The 19,103-nt window shown below is 46.1% G+C and overlaps 1 protein-coding gene across 1 annotated transcript in view; it reads left to right on the top strand.

The window, feature by feature from the left end:
• SUFU (SUFU negative regulator of hedgehog signaling) overlaps positions 1-19,103 on the top strand; it is a 110,736-nt gene that overhangs the window by 344 nt on the left and 91,289 nt on the right. The window contains exons 2-3 of the mRNA XM_024734832.1: positions 6-38; positions 4,308-4,442. Of these exons, the coding sequence (XP_024590600.1) occupies positions 6-38; positions 4,308-4,442 (168 nt within the window). The remainder of the gene's footprint in view (positions 1-5; positions 39-4,307; positions 4,443-19,103) is intronic.

Raw genomic sequence — 19,103 nt, forward strand, 5'->3', positions numbered from 1 at the left:
CCGAACCCGCTCCAGGTTACCGCTATCGTCAAGTACTGGTATGCCTTGGGCCTTGGGGAGACGGACAGGGGCGGGCTGAGAAGGGTTAAAGCGCTGGGGCCAAGTCATTTGTGCGGGAATAGGAGGGGGAAGGAGAATGGTTAAAGCACTTGGAAGAAGGGCTTTCTGCTGCGAGGGAAGAAGTTAAGGCTCAAGTTAGGAATGGGGACAAAGGGGTTAAAGAAGCCTGTGGGTAGCGAAGGGTTAGCGAGGGAGGAGGGGAATGAAGGGTTAATTGGGATTAGGAGAATAGAGTGAATTGGGGGTGTGGGTAGGAGCGGCGGAGGGAACGATAGGAGAGAAGGAACTGTAAACGTGGTGAAAGGAGGGGGCGCCTGTAGGGGGTCATTAGTGGGCGAGGGGAAGCCGGGGTGGGGGGGCGGCGGCTGAAGTGTGAGGGGGGAGGCGAGGCGGGGCCTGGGGAGCATCTGAGAAGGCTTTGGAGCCGCGCGGCTGGAGGAGCTCAGAGGGTACGAGACTGCACAGGGTAGTGACGGGTGTGGGTCTGTGGGTTAGGAGGGGAGCAAGTTGTGAGCGTTGTGGTTGTGAAGGGATGAGGAGGAGGTCTCTTTTTGATCCCTTCCCGATGAGCTCAGACATTGATATCAGTGCAGTGCTTTTGCGTTTGAAGTTTGGCGGAGCAATTTTTCCTGATAAACTTTCTGCTTACTCTGCACAGTTCTGTTTCTCCATGCAGAGCTGCTTCTGGCTCTGCAGCTGCTTTGCTTTAGGTCACTGGCTAGAACAGAGGCAGACAGGGTCAGGGAGATCCATGGTTTGGTTCAGAATTGAAGGAGACTGCAGTAAATGATGAAGACCTGGGACTTGGACACGGAGGATCCCGCAGTGAGATGTTAAGAGGAGCTTGGTGGTCCAGAGCTTCCAGATTTAGGCAGCAGTTCCTCAGGGAAGCTGAGGGTAATGCTCAAGTAGCTCTGTTAAGATCAGACCTGTGTACAGATGGGCTGCCCCTGGGGAGGGGATGGTCTTTTCTAGTTTCCCATTTCTTTTGCAACTTGTCTCTTCCTGCCCGCTCTGGGCAAAACGTGTTATAGGGACTCTTCTTCATGGTCTTTCTGGACCAAAAGTTGACTGAGAATTAATTGAATCTGTCCAAAACCACATTCGTGCAGGCACTGTATTAGATGAGCCCCTTCATTGACTCCTGAAATTCTGTTCAGGCAGCTGCTTGGGGTGTGGCCAAAGGAGAGGTACGCTCAAAGGGGGAAGTGATAGAGTGGATGTCTTTGCTGGTTACCTTTCCCTTTAAGAGTGAGTCTTTTTCCTCTGTGACAACCTCTTTCTTCTTCTGGAGATGGCAGAAGATAGGCTGTGTAGGGCTGAGGCCAGCTCCCTGTGTCTATGGGAGGATGTGAAGAGGCTGACAGTGTGAAGGGCCTGGGGAGCAGCCACCTGCTCCTTAGGGAGAGCCACGGGAGCAGCCTGCCTCTGTCTGGTAGCCAGGAGGAGGGGTGGCCAGTGGTACAGTTCTCTCTGGCAGGCACACTGTTCTTTGGTTGAGAGGAGTTTTTCAAGAGAGCTTCTGAGTACAAAGCAGCTCTTGATAACTTAATCACCCATATTTAAATATATTGTACCACTATATTTAAATATGTATAGTGATGGACTCTATTGGGATGTGTCATGAGAAAAAGGGGACCTGCCTCTGCCGTGCTGTTTGTTCAGGCCTCATTTGAGTATAAGGAGAAATCCCTACGCAGACTTGGGCAACAGTTATTATGTCACCCAAGTGGCCATGAAGGATAGAGTTGTGTGTAAAAGGTATTGAACAGGTGCAAAGGACTAAGACTGGTTTGGGAACCCTTTATTTTCCCCCCATCCCCCCAGGAACCTTTCTTTTTTCATCTTGTTGCAAGTTTCTTAACCAGGCCAGGACTTATCTTAAAAGATGGGCCAGCATCTAATGACGAATAAAAAGGATTGCATAGCACTTTGTGGAATTAGAAATGCTTCCTAGATGCAGAATTTTTGAGAGGGAACAGCTCAGTGACTGGTTCTTTCTAAGATTTGGAGGGGGTTGCATAATTAAGATCCTGAAAGTAATTTACTGATAACCTCACAATTGGGATCCCACAGTCCCGCTTCAATTTTCATAGCAGGATGGCTGACTGAGGCTGCCTCAGTTTGGCTGTGGCCCAGGGTACCTTGGGATTCTTTTTCTTGTGACGGAAGGGTGGCTCTTTGACTAGTGGTCCCTAGCCAACCGGGACATCCTGGTTGAAAGCTGAGACATGAGTGATCAGGTTGCTGAAGTAGAACCAGTGCCCTAGGGCCACTTCACTCTGGCAACCTCCCTGTGGAGTGAATGAAGTCAGGTGTTCAAGGACTTAAGTTGAGGGATGATCTGGGTCCTGGGATAACATCTTTTTCTAAGATGTATTTTCCACGTACTCATCAGCTTCCCATCAGGTCTCTGAGTGAGTATAACAGAACACTCTGTGCTTAGAGATGAGGCTGATTTTGTCTGACTCTTGTCATTCTCTGCAGTTGGAGTTTTAAGGTAAAGCCTCTCTCTTTGATGAAATACCCTCTGGGAGACTTGGCCACAAAGAGGGCTGCCAGGAGTGTGGTAGATGGAGCATGGAAGAGTGGATGCAGTTTTGCCACTTGTTGCTGGATGGACCTAGGCTGAAGGATGGGCAGATATGGAGCCTGTAATCATTCCCACCTGTTCCAGGGTTCTGCAGTTATCATGAGGTCCTTGCAGGGGTAGCCGCCCTTTCTTTCCTCTTTTCCCCGACAAACTTTTCTAAATCTAACTGGTTGTGGAATTAGTCAGATGAGTTGGCAAAAGCAGAGTTAAGGAAAGACATGAAGATTTGTCCCTTTTCCTAATCCACTCAGTTGAGATTCTAAGCTATTTGTAGTGACTTTCTTACAAGTCCTATAAATAACTTAGCATTTCCTAGCAGAGAATAAGGATTTCTACAAAGGCAAATAACATCCTGGCAAAAGGGTGAAACCAGACCTACTGGTTTTAAATAGTGTTTGAATTGCATGGTACTGGCATGCTTGCTGGGATCACATACATGTAACATGTCTTTTATTTGGTTGTTGACATTCCTTCAGCATATGATCCCAAATGTAAAGTGTAACCCATCCTTGTCCCAGGAGCAGGCAAAGTTTTTGCAGTCTGTGGAACAGTCAGATGTCCGAAGCAGCTCAAGTGCAGTGTTTGTGGGCTAAATGCAGACTTCCTTCTGCTGATGGTTTCCATTTAGTCTTGTTTCTCAAGTCTACCAAGTTTCCCTATCCATTCTGAAGAAAAGCAGGGTTTTTTTTTAAAGAACACTAATTACTCTACTAAAGGGAACCCTTATTGAATTAAATCCTCAGAGTGAGCTAATGGCTGAATCTCTTCCTCAACTGCCTCTCTGTTGGAATTATGGGGGAAGTCTAATGTGGTTCTCAGAGGCCCCAAATCATTTGATGTTCCAGCTCTACCTTAGAGGCAGCTGTGTCCTGGGATCATCTTCCAGATGCAAGAGCTCATAGGGCTCTCAGCCTGGCTCCTGCTTCATTTCTCTGCAGAGCCGAGCTAGCCTAAGTTTAGCCTTTGTCACTTCCATGATAAAAGACCAGCTTTGGTCTGGGGGGTGCGGGCTGGGGTCTGGAGGCATTGGGTCTGTTTAGAACAAACTGTAATTAACATAGGGCACAATATAGTCTTTCAGGAATTAGCTGTCTAAGAGGCAGGAGTGGAGCTGAGCCTCTGCTTCCAGTAACAATGCCCATTGGGGATGATCAGGATGGTCTTTCAACAGAGGCCAATTGATTGACTGATGCGCTTCTTGCCTTGAAGCTTGGCGTGTTTATAGGCACCATGGAAGAGAGATAATTCCTGCCAATCCCACTTGGGATTGGTAATTTGAAACAGGAGGAAGCCAAAGGGTCAACCAATCAGTCTTTTTTATTTCTTTTTTTTTTTAATTTTATTTTATTTACTTTTTTATACAGCAGGTTCTTATTAGTTATCCATTTTATACATATTAATAAGTCTGTTTTATTTCTGAAGGAGGTTCTACCTGTTGGAGATAGAAGAAGGGAGCCTCTGTGCTTATGGAATTGGGCTGCCTCCAGCTGCCCATCCTTTGGTCTTATCCTGGAGAGGTGTGGCCTCCCTTTAGTTATCTTTTACCCCAGGTTCCTCTAGGATGGGGTCTTTAGGTTTGTAAGGTAGAGCCCCTCAACTTCACATTGTCTGCTTTCAGGCTCACACTGACACTCCTGTGTTTTGTCTTTTGCAGGTTGGGTGGTCCAGACCCCTTGGACTATGTTAGCATGTACAGGAATGTGGGGAGCCCTTCGGCCAACATCCCCGAGCACTGGCACTACATCAGCTTTGGCCTGAGTGATCTCTATGGCGACAACAGAGTCCATGAGTGAGTGTGTACACTTGCCCTTCCATCTCCCTGTTCCTTAGCCTTGAGCCTTATTTCTGAGGTTTTCCTGAGCAGGGGTGATAATGTCATAGTCCCTTGAGATTGGCATTTCTCACATGGAACATCTGGGTTTCTGCCTTCTGCCTGTACCTCCTTGTGCCAAGGTGGTCCAGGTCATCACCTGAGCTCTGCTCATCTGGTGCAGGAAAGTGTTGATGAGCAAGAGTTCCAAAACCATTAGGTTTTTCCAAGCTTTTTCTGATGTTTGAGCTCAAATGACAGGCAGCACAGCTATGACCCAGATGTTGGGTTGATTCCTCTAGGTCTACTTCCTTTTTTCCCCTCTAGCTTATGAAAAATTTTAAACAAGAAACAACGTTAAAAGAATTTTACAGTGAACACTCATGTACCACTACCTAGATTCTACCATTAACATTTTATTCTACTTGCTTTATCATGACTATATCCATCTCTATCCCTCTGTCGGTCTTACCTACTTCCTTTTAACCTGCAGTTATCTGTGCTCAGATCAGCTGCAGTACATTTTTTTTTTTTGTACATTTATTTATTTCTGTCTGCGTTGGGTCTTCGTTGCTGCGCGTGGGCTTTCTCTAGTTGTAGCAAGCAGGGGCAACTCTTCGTTGTGGTGCGGGAGCTTCTCATTGCAGTGGCTTCTCTTGTTGCGGAGCCTGGGCTCTAGGCGCGTGGGCTTCAGTAGTTGTGGCTCACGGGCTCAGTAGTTGTGGCGCACGGGCTTAGTTGCTCCACTGCATATGGGATCTCCCCGGACCAGGGCTTGAACCCGTGTCCCCTGCATTGGTAGGTGGATTCTTAACCACCGCACCACCAGGGAAGTTCCTGCAGTACATTTTTTTATCCTAGTCTTTCTTCCATTTGCTGCCCTGTAATACTTATAATTCCTACCTGCCTCCCCTACTTCCCTCTATAATCACTGAATTTAAACACATTTTACTATTAAGTTAAACATTGTCAGTTGAAAAAATAGCAACAGTAATAATAAAAGCTAACAGTTAAGCATTGATTATGAGACAGGTACTCTTCTAATCACTTTATATATATATGTATTAACTAATGTTATTTTCACCACAACCCTAAAATACTGGTAGGTACTAATATTTGCCCCATTTTACAGTTGAGGAAAGTGAGACGCAAAGAGATTCTATAATTTGCTTAAGGTCACACAGATGGGAAGTGGTGGAGCCAGGATTCTAACACAGGCAGTCTGGCTCCAGAGTCCATACTCTTTTTTTAAAAAGGCTGCGTTGGGTTTTCATTGCTGGGCGTGGGCTTTTTCTAGTTGCGGTGAGCAGGGGCTACTCTTCGTTGTGGTGTGCAGGCTTCTCATTGTGGTGGCTTTTCTTGTTGAGGAGCACGGGCTCTAGGCACGTGGGCTTCAGTAGTTGTGGCACGCAGGCTCAGTAGTTGTGGCTCGCAGGCTCTAGAGCACAGGCTCAGTAGTTGTGGCACACGGGTTTAGTTGCTCCGCGGCATGTGGGACCTTCCCAGACCAGGAATGTCCCCTCCATTGGCAGGCGGATTCTTAACCACTGCGCAACCAGGGAAGTCCATGATTTCTCTTTCTATTATGTCCTTTCCTGTTTTTTGTTTTGCATACTATCTTTTTTTTGCTTCTATACCATCTTTTTGGTATCTTGGTGGTGGCTGCTTAGCGTGTGTAGATTGAAAGAGTAGCAGGGCTCTTCCTGCCTTGCCTCAGCATTAAGAGGTTGATTCTGGAGATGATGATGCTATGATGAGGAAGATGATAATAGTCTTTTTTTTTTGTTGTTGTCTTTGTTTTAGTTCTTACTATCTTTCATCATCCTGTCAAATGCTTTACAATCTTATCAGGTTCTTTTGTTATCTCTGTTTTATACATGGGGAAACTGAGTCCCTTGAGGGGTTAAATGAATTGTCTAAAGTCTCGCCTGTAGGCTGTAAAAGAGCTAGGATTGAATTGAGCTGTTCAGAGTCCGAGCTCTTAACCACTAGGCTATACCACCGCTCTGATCACAGGCCCAACCCAACTTCCTCTTTTCTCTTGTTAATCTTGGAGGCCCAGGCCCCATCTCCTCACTGATCACGTGTCAGGAGCAATTCCTGGGCCTGCCTTTATAGCCTTCCAAACATATCTATTGCAATGTCAGCCTAAGGCTTTGGGAACAGGGAATTAATCTTGCCTGAATCAAGACCCTGTATTGCATTATTAATAATGGAGGTAGAATAGCAAACAGATGCAGGGAGTAGAGGGACTATGCTGGACTTCAATTTATATATAAGGCCTCTCACTGTTGTGGCCTCTCCCGTTGCGGAGCACAGGCTCTGGACACGCAGGCTCAGCGGCCATGGCTCACGGCCCAGCCGCTCCGCGGCATGTGGGATCCTCCCAGACTGGGGCACGAACCTGTGTCCCCTGCATCAGCAGGCAGACTCTCAACCACTGCGCCACCAGGGAAGCCCCAATTTATATTTTTAATAAGAACCTGCAGAGGATATTTAGTGCGGCTAGCCTGTACCTTTTTGTTGACAAGATTTATTCCAGTTAAAAGAATACTGTTTTCTATGTGGCCTAAAGATTCTTACAGTCTACCTGCTTATGAGGTATGAGTCTAAGGCCCAAATGACATGAAGAACATAATTGAGGAAGTCCCATATTTCAGAAAGGGCAACCTCTGAATTTGAAAAAGGGCCTTTCTTTGTTTAGCAGTACCCTCATATATGTGTGTCATTTCTATGTGATAAAACACTTTGATATTCAGATGTCATTCATGACAATAGTGAGACCTCCATTTGGGCTTTCACCCCACACTCGAGCCTAGTGTTTTCTGGTATTAAAACCTGCCACTAGAAGGATGTGGAAGGAATGTTCTTGGATATTTACCCAGTTCTGGTCTATGTTGCAGAAGTCAAAAGTACCTTTGTAATTGGCCTTGTGCTGGTGTGACTGGTCTCTTCTCGATCCTGGTAAGTTTCTTGAAGAAAAGTTTGCTTTTCCAAACATTTCATGTGGTGAGCCCTCTTTAAAACTGATTCATTGATTCTCATATAATTTAGGGCTTGAAACTGAGGTCAGAAAGATGAGTGTTCTATCACCCAGCTTAAGTGCTAAGAAGTGTTGAATTGGAATTATGGCAAATGACTCTCTGGCAACATTCTTCTTACACTGCCTTTGACATCTCATTCAGTGAAGAAAAAGGGCAGAAGCCTTGGTTCATTTATTCAGCATTTGTCAAGTGCTGAAGTCCTATTTTGTACCGGACACAGAGCACCATAATAGATGTCTTGGGGATAAGATGCCAAGACAAAATTCCTGTCTTAAGGAGCACATGTTGTAGAGGGAGGATAAATATAAAGAGATAGTTACAGTACTGGGTAAATAAATGCTACAATCCATGATGTAGAACATGTTCTGGGAGCACAGTGGAGTGAGTGACTTATAGTCAGGCTGCTGGATTGGAGGAAGCTCCAGGGAGGAAGTGAAGTTTGAGAGGAACCTTGTAGGAAGGGGCTGGGGTGAGATCTGCAGTCTGACACCTCTAGGGCACAAACATTCACTTTTGGAAAGGAGAGGAGATTTCAAAATCTTCTAGCACAGTATTTCCAAAATTTTTAGTGCTGCCTTCATAACCTTTGCCACCTGTAGTATATTATCTACTTTATGTTTTCTTTAAATTAACCTCCCCTGATATAAATATATTTTTTAAAGTTAAATCAGGGCTTCCCTGGTGGCGAGGTGGTTGAGAGTCCGCCTGCCGATGCAAGGGACACAGGTTCGTGCCCCGGTCCGGGACGATCCCACATGCCGCGGAGCGGCTGGGCCCATGAGCCAGGGCCGCGGAGCCTGCGCATCCGGAGCCTGTGCGCCGCAATAGGAGAGGCCACAACAGTGAGAGGCCCGCGTACCGCAAAAAAAAAAAAAAAGTTAAATCACTACCATATATGGAAACCAGTATCACTTGCTATAATTTAAAGGTAGTTATGGAAGTAAACACAGCGATAACAAAGCAATATTATTAAATTCTAGCTTAATACAGTGGCCTGTCACAGAAGATTCTGAGCCAGCTTTCTCTTTGTTCAAGAGATTAGTAAGTATGAGCGAGGTACTAAAAAAGACATGCTAACACCAAATAGAACCTGGCCCTAGCTATGATTTAAAAAAGACAGTTGAGAAGGGAATTTTTTTAAAAGTATGATTCAGTATTATTTCTTGTCACAGACAAATGGGAAACACTGATCTAGTCCATCTCCCTTAAATTGTGCAGTTTAGAAAATACAGTAGCCTGCCAAAGGCCATACAGCAAGTTAATGAGAGCAGCAGGGTCTCCTAGCATCTAAAATGTTCTATGCTAGATAAACAACAAGGTCCTGCTGTATAGCACAGGGAACTATATTCAATATCCTGTAATAAACCATCGTGGAAAAGAATATGAAAAAAGAACGTATATATATAAAACTGAATCACTTTGCTGTATACCAGAAACTAACACAACAATGTAAGTCAACTATACTTCAATTTTTAAAAAGTGTAAAACATAAAAATAAAATGTTCTATGCTTTCTTTCAATGTACAGGGCATTGTTCGTCTTTAAGGTAATAATTTAAGCAAACTTTTTCTTTTTAGTTTCTTTTTAGTTGTTTTTATTTGCGATACGTGGGCCTCTCACTGCTGTGGCCTCTCCCATTGCGGAGCACAGGCTCCAGAGGCGCAGGCTCAGCGGCCATGGCTCACGGGCCCAGCCGCTCCGCAGCATGTGGAATCTTCCTGGACCAGGGCACGAACCCGTGTCCCCTGCATCGGCAGGCGGACTCTCAACCACTGCGCCACCAGGGAAGCCCTCTTTTTAGTTTTTACTATATTGCAGGTTAGTGCTAAGTTCTTTTTTTTTTTTTAATGTCTTTGTTGGAGTATAATTGCTTTACAATGTTGTGTTAGTTTCTGCTGTATAACAAAGTGAATCAGCTATACATATACATATATCCCCATTTTTCCTCCCTCTTGTGTCTCCTTCCCACCCTCCCTATCCCATCCCTCTAGGTGGTCACAAACCACCGAGCTGATCTCCCTGTGCTATGCGGCTGCTTCCCACTAGCTATCTATTTTACATTTGGTAGTGTGTATATGTCCATACCACTTTCTCACTTCATCCCACCTTACCCTTCCCCCTCCCTGTGTCCTCAAGTCCATTCTCTACATCTGCGTCTTTATTCCTGTCCTGAGTACTAAGTTCTTTATATAAAATTATCACTTTATATTATCCTCATAGTAATTCTATGACATAAGGAATTCTTATTACCTCTTGCTCATAGATACAGAAATTTAGGCTTAGAGAACTTACTGCACAGGTGGTAAATTGACAGTCAGTTCTAGCAACCCCAAAGCCTATATTCTTAGCTACTGTTCTGTATTGCCTTTCCATTTTAATCAGTCAACAGCATTTATTAAATGCCTACTGTGTACTTCTTCCCATTAAGATCTTTATCTTCACAGCTTGTTGAGGACAGGGACAGGCAGAAGCCTGGGAGTCCCCTGCGTTTCTTCTTGCTCCTGGCAGGCTTGTTTCAGCGAGCAGAAGGGGAGCAGCCCCACCCTGGTAGCCCGGAGAGGGGAGAAGAGTAAGATGACTGGATGAGCCCTGGTTTGGCCAGTTCCATCCAAGTTCTTTCCCTATTCACAGTCACTAAAGGAAATAGGGCAAGAGAGCACTTGTTTGGATTAAAGGTTCTTAAGAGGCTGTTTCTAAAGTTGGAGAGATGGAACAAGTTGCAGTTCGGGGCAGCCACACGGGAGATCAACGTGCTTTTCTAGGAGCCCTAAGCCCACCGCCAACTGACTTCAGCAGCAGAGACTGTCCTGGTGCTCTTCCCCCCAGCTTGGGAGGTGTGAGACAGCTGAGCTTCAGCTGCCAAGTGCTTGTCGGAAGACTGCAGCTCTGGCCCTTCCCTTTGTGGCCAGGCAGCTGTGCACTGGAATGTGCAGATTTGCAGAGCCATGGAAGAGGGGGGCTTCAGCACCACTCTCCATGAGGATTTCTGGCTGTCCCCGGTCCTGCCAGCAGACCTGGCTAGACCCAGACTACAGGGGGCCTAACCAAGGCACAGGAGGCTGGCTAGTTGCAGAGTGTGTTTGTGATCTCCGGCAGACTTCCCTGGTGGGATTCCACTGCGCAGGTCATCCGCTGTATGCACCGGGCTGGTTCCAAAGACAGCCTTTGTGTGGTGTTGGCCTGCAGGCTGGCAGCTCCACAGGGTAGAGCCCACACCTCAGCTCTACCTCCATGGTCGATCTGGGCTCTGCCCCACAAACGCTGGCCTCTTGGCAGGTATGTCCACGGAGTGTAGAGTAGTTCTTGCTCCCTTGGGGCCTGGAACTGCTGCTGACTGGCTTCCCGTGGCTGCCTCTGCTGGGCTGGTGGATAACCTCTTTTTCCCTTTGGGTTTCTCCCATCTGGGCTCTGCACTAAATGAGTTATTTATTAAAACACTGGATACAGATTAACTTTTCCACTTGTTGTTTTGTGTGGCCCCTGCAGTTGGGAAATGCTAATTTGCCTTCCTCAAAGCTTGGTTGGCAGGAACTTTTTAACATGCCATTTCATTCCCTGGGGTTTCCAGTGGAGATTCTGCCTTTGCCATAACATACCTGCCCAGGAGTGTGGTCTCTCCTCTATTTGGCCTTTGCTTTCTTTCCAAAGCTCTCTGGAGACTGACAAGTGGAATTCCTCTCTAAGCCACCCACAGATGGCAGGTCCCAGCCCTCCCCCTAGCTGGGCACAGCAGGCCGAGGAAGAGCTTTGTAGGTTCACTGGAAGGCAGGCCTCCCTGAAGCCTTTGGTCCCTCCCTCTGTCTTTCATCTCAGAGGGTTTAGTTTCAGGATGATTGTGTGAATTGGTGGTGCTCTCTGCTAAGGACAGGGGGCCTGGCCTACCTAGAAAGAGTGGGGCACCCTTGGTCTTGGCCTGGGGTGGGAATAAGGGCCAGCAGTGGGGATAGAGCTCTCCCTGAGGCTGAAACCACCACTCTGGGCTGGATTTCAGGCCCCAAATCTCTGAATTTTGAAATGTTGAGAATTCCTTTTCTTTTGTAACCACAGGAAGACCTGAGGCATTGTGGGGTTCCTAGCAGATCTGTGTGGGTGTGTGGCCTCATCCTTTGTAAAGCATTTCATTTGCAGCATGGATTCTCTCTTCCTCCATGGTGTAGAGATGCTAAATTCTCCGATTGAAGGAGTCCTTCAGCAGTAAGGGGGCAGTTGGGAGGAGATTCCTTGAGCTGGCCCAGTCAAACTGGCTTAAAAGTCCGAGAGGCCTGGTTATTCAGGAGTGACTGCCAGGCTGTCAGCATTGGGAGAGTTCTTCCTCTTCCTGCAGAGAGAGGCAGAAACTTGGAAGCCTTTATGGGTTTGATGTGATCAGATCTCTCAGCCCCAGATCTGCCAGCCCACCCTTTTAGACTCCCATCTTCCACGCCGCAGCTTTTCCCATGCATGATGGTCCTCACACCTGCCGTGTCCTGGATCTGGGTTTGCCAGCATCTCCTTTGCCCAGCATTCTGACTCAGAGGTCCTGACTCAGGACTTTGGCCTTTGGCTCCTAAATTCATTCCTCTGTCCTGCCTTTGAGGTCTCCCAGTCAACTACGTTTCCTGTTTCAGTAGCTCCGTTCTGATGTCTGGTCCTAAGAAGTGTGTGGAGAGGTCTTGTCCTCTCTGACCTGAGCCCCACGGGAATGGTCTCCTCACCCCTGCACATACTTTCGAAGCTCGCTGACCTGCTGCCGAGCTCTCCACAGAGCACCAGGCTGCGCGGCAACCCCACCAGCAGAGATATATTGAGTCCCATTACAGGCAGAACACTGGAGAAGGTGATGTGTTTGGGTGGGGGACAATGAGAAGTCATACCAAGCTTCTGTCCTTGAAAAAACCCAAGATCTGCTTGATAAGAGATGGCAGAGTCCCTGGGAAAGAAGGCAACAGTGAGGATTGGGGCTGGAAGCAATTTAAGGCTTTGCCTGACTTCTGTGACTTTGTGGCTGTCTCCCCTCACCCTGTGGTCCTCAGTGCTTCATTAAAACATGTAATAATAATTGCAGACTACTTGTAGCTCTTACTGTGTGCAAGGCACTATGCTAAGTGTTTTATATAAATTCATTTCATCCTTACAACAGCTCCATGGGGTAGATATTATTAATCTTATTTTACAAGGAAACTGAGGCACAGAGATGTTAAGGAAATAATCACCCAGCCAGGGAATGCTGGAGCTGGGCTATCAACCTGGGCAGTCTGGCTCCAACAGTCCTCATCCTTCCCTTTCTCTACCTGTGTGGGCGTGTGGAGGAAGGTCCCCCCTTGGACCTCTATTACTATCGTGCGCCTCAGTTCAAAGGTATCTTGGATTAATGGAGTGTGAATAGTTAAGCAGGAAGAGCTTTGTAGGGGAAATGTTGAGCTGGGTGTTGAAGCAACTTTGTAGAGAAGAAAGAGTTCTGTCGGGTAATGGCAAGAGGGTAGGTGATAGGATCCTGTGTCAAATTCAAGTCAAGGCTTCTGCAGCCTTACTGTGGTCATTTTTAGTAAGTTGCCAGGAAAGTCTGCTCTTAAGAGCACAAAGGTGATGCTTCTGGCTTGGATGTCAAGTTCACATGGTCATGCTTCCTGTGTGGTCAAGGATGTGCCCAGCATTCCCACAACCCAGAGCATATGTTGCCCAGAATGTGTGGACTATCTGATCATTCTCTCTGGGGAGGAGGTATAGAAATGATGAACACTTCAAAGCTGGGAGTACCCGTACCTTCTAGCTGAGGTGTCTGTAGGGCCAACATGGGAAGGATTTTTATTCTGAAATAAAGTTGTCTTGTCATCCTGCAGAGTGACATAACCAGCAGAGGATATATTTTTCCTCTGTTCTTATATCGATGCAGACTGTCACATCATTTTTAAAAACATTTTAATTCCTGTATAGTAGGTCCCCTACATATGAACGAGTTCCACTCTGAGAGCACATTCATAAGTCCAATTTGTTTTTAAGTCCAACAAAGTTAGCCTAGGTACCAAACTTTTACAGATAACACCAGACACGTGAACTAACTTACGTGATCAGACATGCAAACGCACGTTCGCATCTTAGGAAGTTCACAACTTGAAGGTTCGTATGTAGGGGACTTACTGTAATGGTTTTTTAAAATTAATAGGCTTTATATTTTAGGTTTATAGAAAATTGAACAGACAGCCCAAAGAGTTCTCATTACCCTTTCTCTCCTCTGCTTATAGTTTCCCTTGTTACTAATTCCCTTGCATTAGTGGTATATTAGTTACAATTGATGATCCAGTATGGTACATTATTACTAGCTAATGCCTTCTAGTTTACATTATGGTTCACTCCTTTTTTTTTTTTTGTGGTACGCGGGCCTCTCACTGTTGTGGCCTCTCCCGTTGTGGAGCACAGGCTCCAGATGCGCAGGATCAGTGGCCATGGCTCACGGGCCCAGCCGCTCTGCGGCATGTGGGATCTTCCTAGACCAGGGCACGAACCCGTGTCCTCTGCATCGGCAGGCGGACTCTCAACCACTGCGCCACCAGGGAAGCCCTATGGTTCACTCTTTTTGTTACATAGTTCTGTGTGTTTTGACAAATACATGTCCTGTATCCACCATTAGAGTATTATACAGAATAGTTTCACTGCCCTAAAAATGCCCTGTGCTTTTTCTTCTTTCTTCCCTCCTCCCAGACCCCTGGCAACCACTGATTGTTTTACTGTCTCTTTAGTTTTGCCTTTTCTGAAATGTCATGTAGTTGGAATCATACAGTATATAGCCTTTTCAGGTTGACTTCTTTCACTAAGCAATATGCATTTAAGGTTCCTCTATGTCTTTTTGTGGCTTGATAGCTTATTCCTTTTATCACTGAACAATATTCCATTGTGTGTATATACCATAGTTTATCCATTCACTTATTGAAGGATATCTTGATTGCTTCCAGTTTTTGGCGATTTTGAATAAAGCTGCCATAAACATTCATATGTGGGTTTTCTGTGGACATAAGTTTTCAACTCATTTGGGTAAAATTGCTGGATCACATGGTAAGACTATGTTTAGCTTTGTAAGAAACTACCAAACTGTCTTCCAAAGTGGCTGTACCATTTTGCATTCCCATCAGCAATGAATAAGAATTTCTCTTATTCTGTGTCCTCACCAGCATTTGGTATTGTCAGTTTTTTGGATTTTAGCCATTCTGACGCATGGAGTGATATCTCATTGTTGTAGCAATTTGCAATTCCCCAGTGACACATGATGTTGAGCATCTTTTCATATGCTTATCTGACATCTGTACCTCTTCTCCAGTGATATATCTTTGTTTTTGTTCTTCACCTCCTCCCCCTCCCCATTCTACCCCCCGAACACAAAACCCCTTTTCTTACATCATGGGTTCAGACAGTGTTTTCTGGCATATTTTCCTTTTGGTCACTTCTCAAGCCATTAAGTGAGTTAGTTCCCCTGTGTAGGTACTGGGTCCACATCTGAATCCCTCCATCACGGTGGGTTTTAACTGGGGTTGGCCCGTGTGTTCTGTACCTTCTTTTCCCTAGTGATGGTGTCTTTCATAAAGTCTGTAGCTGGTACTGGGTAGGCTGGTAGCCTACAACTTCAATCCCAAGGTTCAAGATTGATATGTCCTCCAGTACAGACACTACAAAGACTGGTGTGCAAACTTGTCCAACAGCAGACCCTGGCAAGCTTAATCTTGTCTTAGATGAGAAATGAGTACATCAGGCTCCTTAAGGCCCCAGCCAGACCTCAAACTCTCTGTTTTAGCTGAACCAGCATCAAGAAGACTCTTTAAAGTCCAAAACTTTGCTGGCCTGTACTTTTCCTGTTCCATCCATTATTGTTGTCACTTTTTAGTTATAAATTTGCGTTTTTTCATTTACAAAGACAGACAGTTGAACCATTTTACCAAAAATGTTGGAAATTTGAGAAGGAAGAAAAAAAATCGTCCATAACCCTATCACCTTTTGTTTGTGATCCTACGTCTGTCCTCATGATGATTTCTGTAAACAGTTCATTGTGAGTGATGCTGTGCCCAGTGTATGCAGGGCTTCTGTCTTATGTGAGTTTCTCAGTTTGAGACTAACATCTTCCAAGGCTTCCCTAGTACTTGGCTCATGCTATTTTCTAAATTCATCTGGCCCACGGCTGCTAGGATTTCCAAATTCTGAAAACAGCACTTTTGCTTGGGATGATGGCTCCTACCCATTGTCATGTTGCATTAACTACATCCGTTTCTTTTGCTGCTTGACTTCTCACAGAAGTGAAGAGCGGTTGAGGTAGTATACGTACCAACTGTGCTGGCCACCCACCTCTCAGTTAATACCTCCATCCTTTTAATGCAAATCACCGTGCATGGTGGTGGTAGTCCTGAGAGTGTGTGTTGTTCCTGTTGTTGTTTGCCCCTTAGAAAGTTGATCAGTGATTAGATTTGGTGATCACTGTCACCTGGAAATTAATACCACAAGCCTCCTTGTCTCTCCCTTTCTTGGGTGTGTGGATACAGAAGACTGAGACTGGGCTTACAGAGTGCCCCAGGTTCCTGGTACCCAAGTTATACAGAAGGTTCACAGGTATAAGCACAATTGCCAAGAGATAGGTAAGATCCTTCTCAGGTAATTGCCTGAAATAAATGAGCTACCATTTAGGACTTTTGAGGCTTTCTGCCATACATAGGAATCGATAATATAATAATACTGTCTGTTTGCAGCAGGATCTGATCAGTGGATCTAGGAGAAAGGATGGCCTGCTGTCCTTTCCTGGCATTGGGTCTACCAGGTGATGGGTGGGTACACTTGGTTCCCATCCAGCGTTAATCACTGGCCTGTCTTCTTCATTTGGAGGGTCAGCCATTCACTCATTACAGGGATAGTTGTTATTGGGGTAGTTCTGGGTATGAGGTATGTAGTAATGAAAAGCATACTCCTGGTCTGGTCTGGTCTTCATGGAGCCTCCAGTCTTTTGGCTGAAGTGTCCTTGAGCAGGGAAACAGTGCAGAGAGGTGGGCTGGTTACTGCCTCAGAACCTTAGGTATCACACGGAACCTCCCTGCCTCCTTTTCTGCAGTCTGTCCCTTGAGGCCTAGTGGGGGGGCTCTTTGCGAGCAGGAGTCCTGAGGCTCAGAAATGAGGCCAGGCCTATGTTTGGGGTTGGGCCATTTCCCCATTTGTAAGTGAGAACATGGGTTCATAGCAGCTGCTCAGAGGGATGTGGTTCAGTGGACTCCAGGCCCTTAACTAGCAGGTTAGTATAAGCTGGTGGCCTTCAGAGGTCCTTTACCTTCCTACTCCCTCCCGTGTTACTGAGGCCTCTTGAGTCCCCGTCATAGAACCAGCTTTGCCATAATAAGGCCAGTCAAGATGTTTTTGTTTCTCAAGTGCTGACCTCCATGTGATGCCTGGAGGTGCTTGGAGCCTTGCCTCTGACCAGCAGTTTCCCTTACTCTGATCTCAGGCCTTTCAGCATGAGGTTAGGAGCTCAGGAGCCATGCCTGTGGGGAGGGGTAACTACTAGAGAATGGGGCCTGGCCCAGGCTGCCGGTCCCAGGGGATCAAGCTGGCTGGCTGTACTTTCTGCCTGTGATGGATCTGACTCCTAAATGCTTCTGAAAAGCTTGATTGGTTAGAGGACAAAGCAGTGAAATCTGACAGACAACACCATGGCTTGCCCTAACCCCTTCTTCTTCCCGTTCTAGCTTTTTCAATATATCGGATTGCAGACATGGTGGATTCCCGCCCTCCTGGAGCCAGTCTGGCAATTTTTCATTCCCGTAGCCAGGGGTTTTGCACAGAGAAAAGGCCCAGAAGGAAGGCAGTAGATGAGCAGGGAGCCTTTGGGGTTCGAGCTTTACAGGAGCATTGCTGATGTGGATCCCTTAGTTCTATGCCAGCTCTGTGGCTGGGGGCAGTGTCCACACCGTGTCCCTCCTCTGCCATCCAGTGGCCTCCAGTCTCACTTTAGTAATAGCCAAAGGCCATTGCTGCCAAGATTCTTTGATCCACCTCATCCCCTGCTGCTCTCCTTCCTCACTGTGCTCCACCCACTCTAGTCTGCTGCTGTTCCTCCAAAGTGCCAGGCAGTCTCCTGCCTCAGGGCCTTTGCACCTGCTCTCCCCATGTCTAGAAAGCTCTATTCTCAGATAGCTTCATGCCTTACTCCCTCACCTCCTTAGGTCTTTCCTCAAATATCACCTTTTAGTGAGACCTTACTCGACCTCCTTATTTAGAATGGGAACCCTGAACCCCCCTCCATGAAGCAGTATCACCTGCTTAATTTTTCTTTAAAGCACTTATGACCGTTTACCTTATTTTACTTAGTTGGCTTGTTTGTCGTCTGTCTGCCCTCCTTCCCACTAGAATGTAAGCTCCCTTAGGGAAAGGATGTATACCAGCTTTATGCATTGTTTCCCCGGTGCATCAACAAATATTTGTTGAAGGAATGAATAAATGAAAAACTAAAAAAACCTCGCTTTGGGATTTCTCTGGCTGTTGGGAAAGCATTCTCACAGCAGAGGCAAAGAATTTTTCTGGTCCAGCACCAAGTCTGAGCGTTTAGCTCACTCGGGGATTTCTTCAGTTTGGACCCATGTACTTGTAATAGGGTTGCTACTCCATGGGCATTTTCATAGGAGTCAGAGCCTTTCTCTGGGAGGAGGTGTGTGATTTTGTTAAAAAGGTCGGAAGCTTGCTTTATCGGGGTGGGGGAGAACCCCCAGCACCTAGCACGGTGCTTGGTATGTGGTAATCCCTTAATTGATTTCCTGAAGTGTGTTTAGTGCACGTTACCTTTTAAATGCTGGGGCTGTCATGGGAGCAAGACAGGCAAGATTTCTGTTTTCATGGATTTTACATTTTAATAGGAAGAACATGTAAAAATAAGTACAGTTTTAGATAGCGCAGGTGCCGTGTTGAAAATAAAGCAGGGAGGATATGCTGCAGATACCCAGGGAGAAGTAGGGGTTGAGGTGGGTGGAGAGGTTGCGTTTAGCAGGTAATCAGTGACGGCTTTTCCTTGAAGACACATTTGAACTGAGACTTCAGTGACAAAGTGACAGCCAGGGCTGTCATGTCTTGCAACTCTAGGGGCACCGTTCATATTATTCAGTGCAATTTGTGCTCCCTGGAGTCGTACAATGCTCTGGTCACCCAACCCTGTGAAGATTGTAGGCAGTGAAAATTGTTAGTTCAGAGGCCCTGAGGTAGGAAGGACCTTGAGGTGTTCAAGGAACAGAAAGAAGGCCAATATGCTTGGGGCTTGGTAAGAAGAGGACAGCGGAGCAAGACGAGGTTGGAGAGTTTGAAGACAATACAAAGAACGTGACATTCAACAGATTATCTGTTATCTGTTGACTGATGAGGGAAACAAAGGGATGATATTATGGGGGCAGGAGTGGGGTTTTAGGAAACTTTTCTGGTAATTTGGGAACTCAGCACTGGTCTGAAGGCAAGAGAACAGAGTTGAGTGATGGTTTTATTTCCCTAAAAAGAAAACAGCAAAGTGGCTCAAAGGAAATACTATTAAGATATTTGAGTCTAACTTGGGCAGTGACTAAGAGGAAAGCTCATTGCTTTTTTTTTTTTTTTTTTTTTTTTTTTTTTTTTT

This window comes from Neophocaena asiaeorientalis, unplaced genomic scaffold, assembly GCF_003031525.2.
Source record: "Neophocaena asiaeorientalis asiaeorientalis breed wild unplaced genomic scaffold, Neophocaena_asiaeorientalis_V1.1 scaffold240, whole genome shotgun sequence".
NCBI classification, from domain to species: Eukaryota; Metazoa; Chordata; class Mammalia; order Artiodactyla; family Phocoenidae; genus Neophocaena; species Neophocaena asiaeorientalis.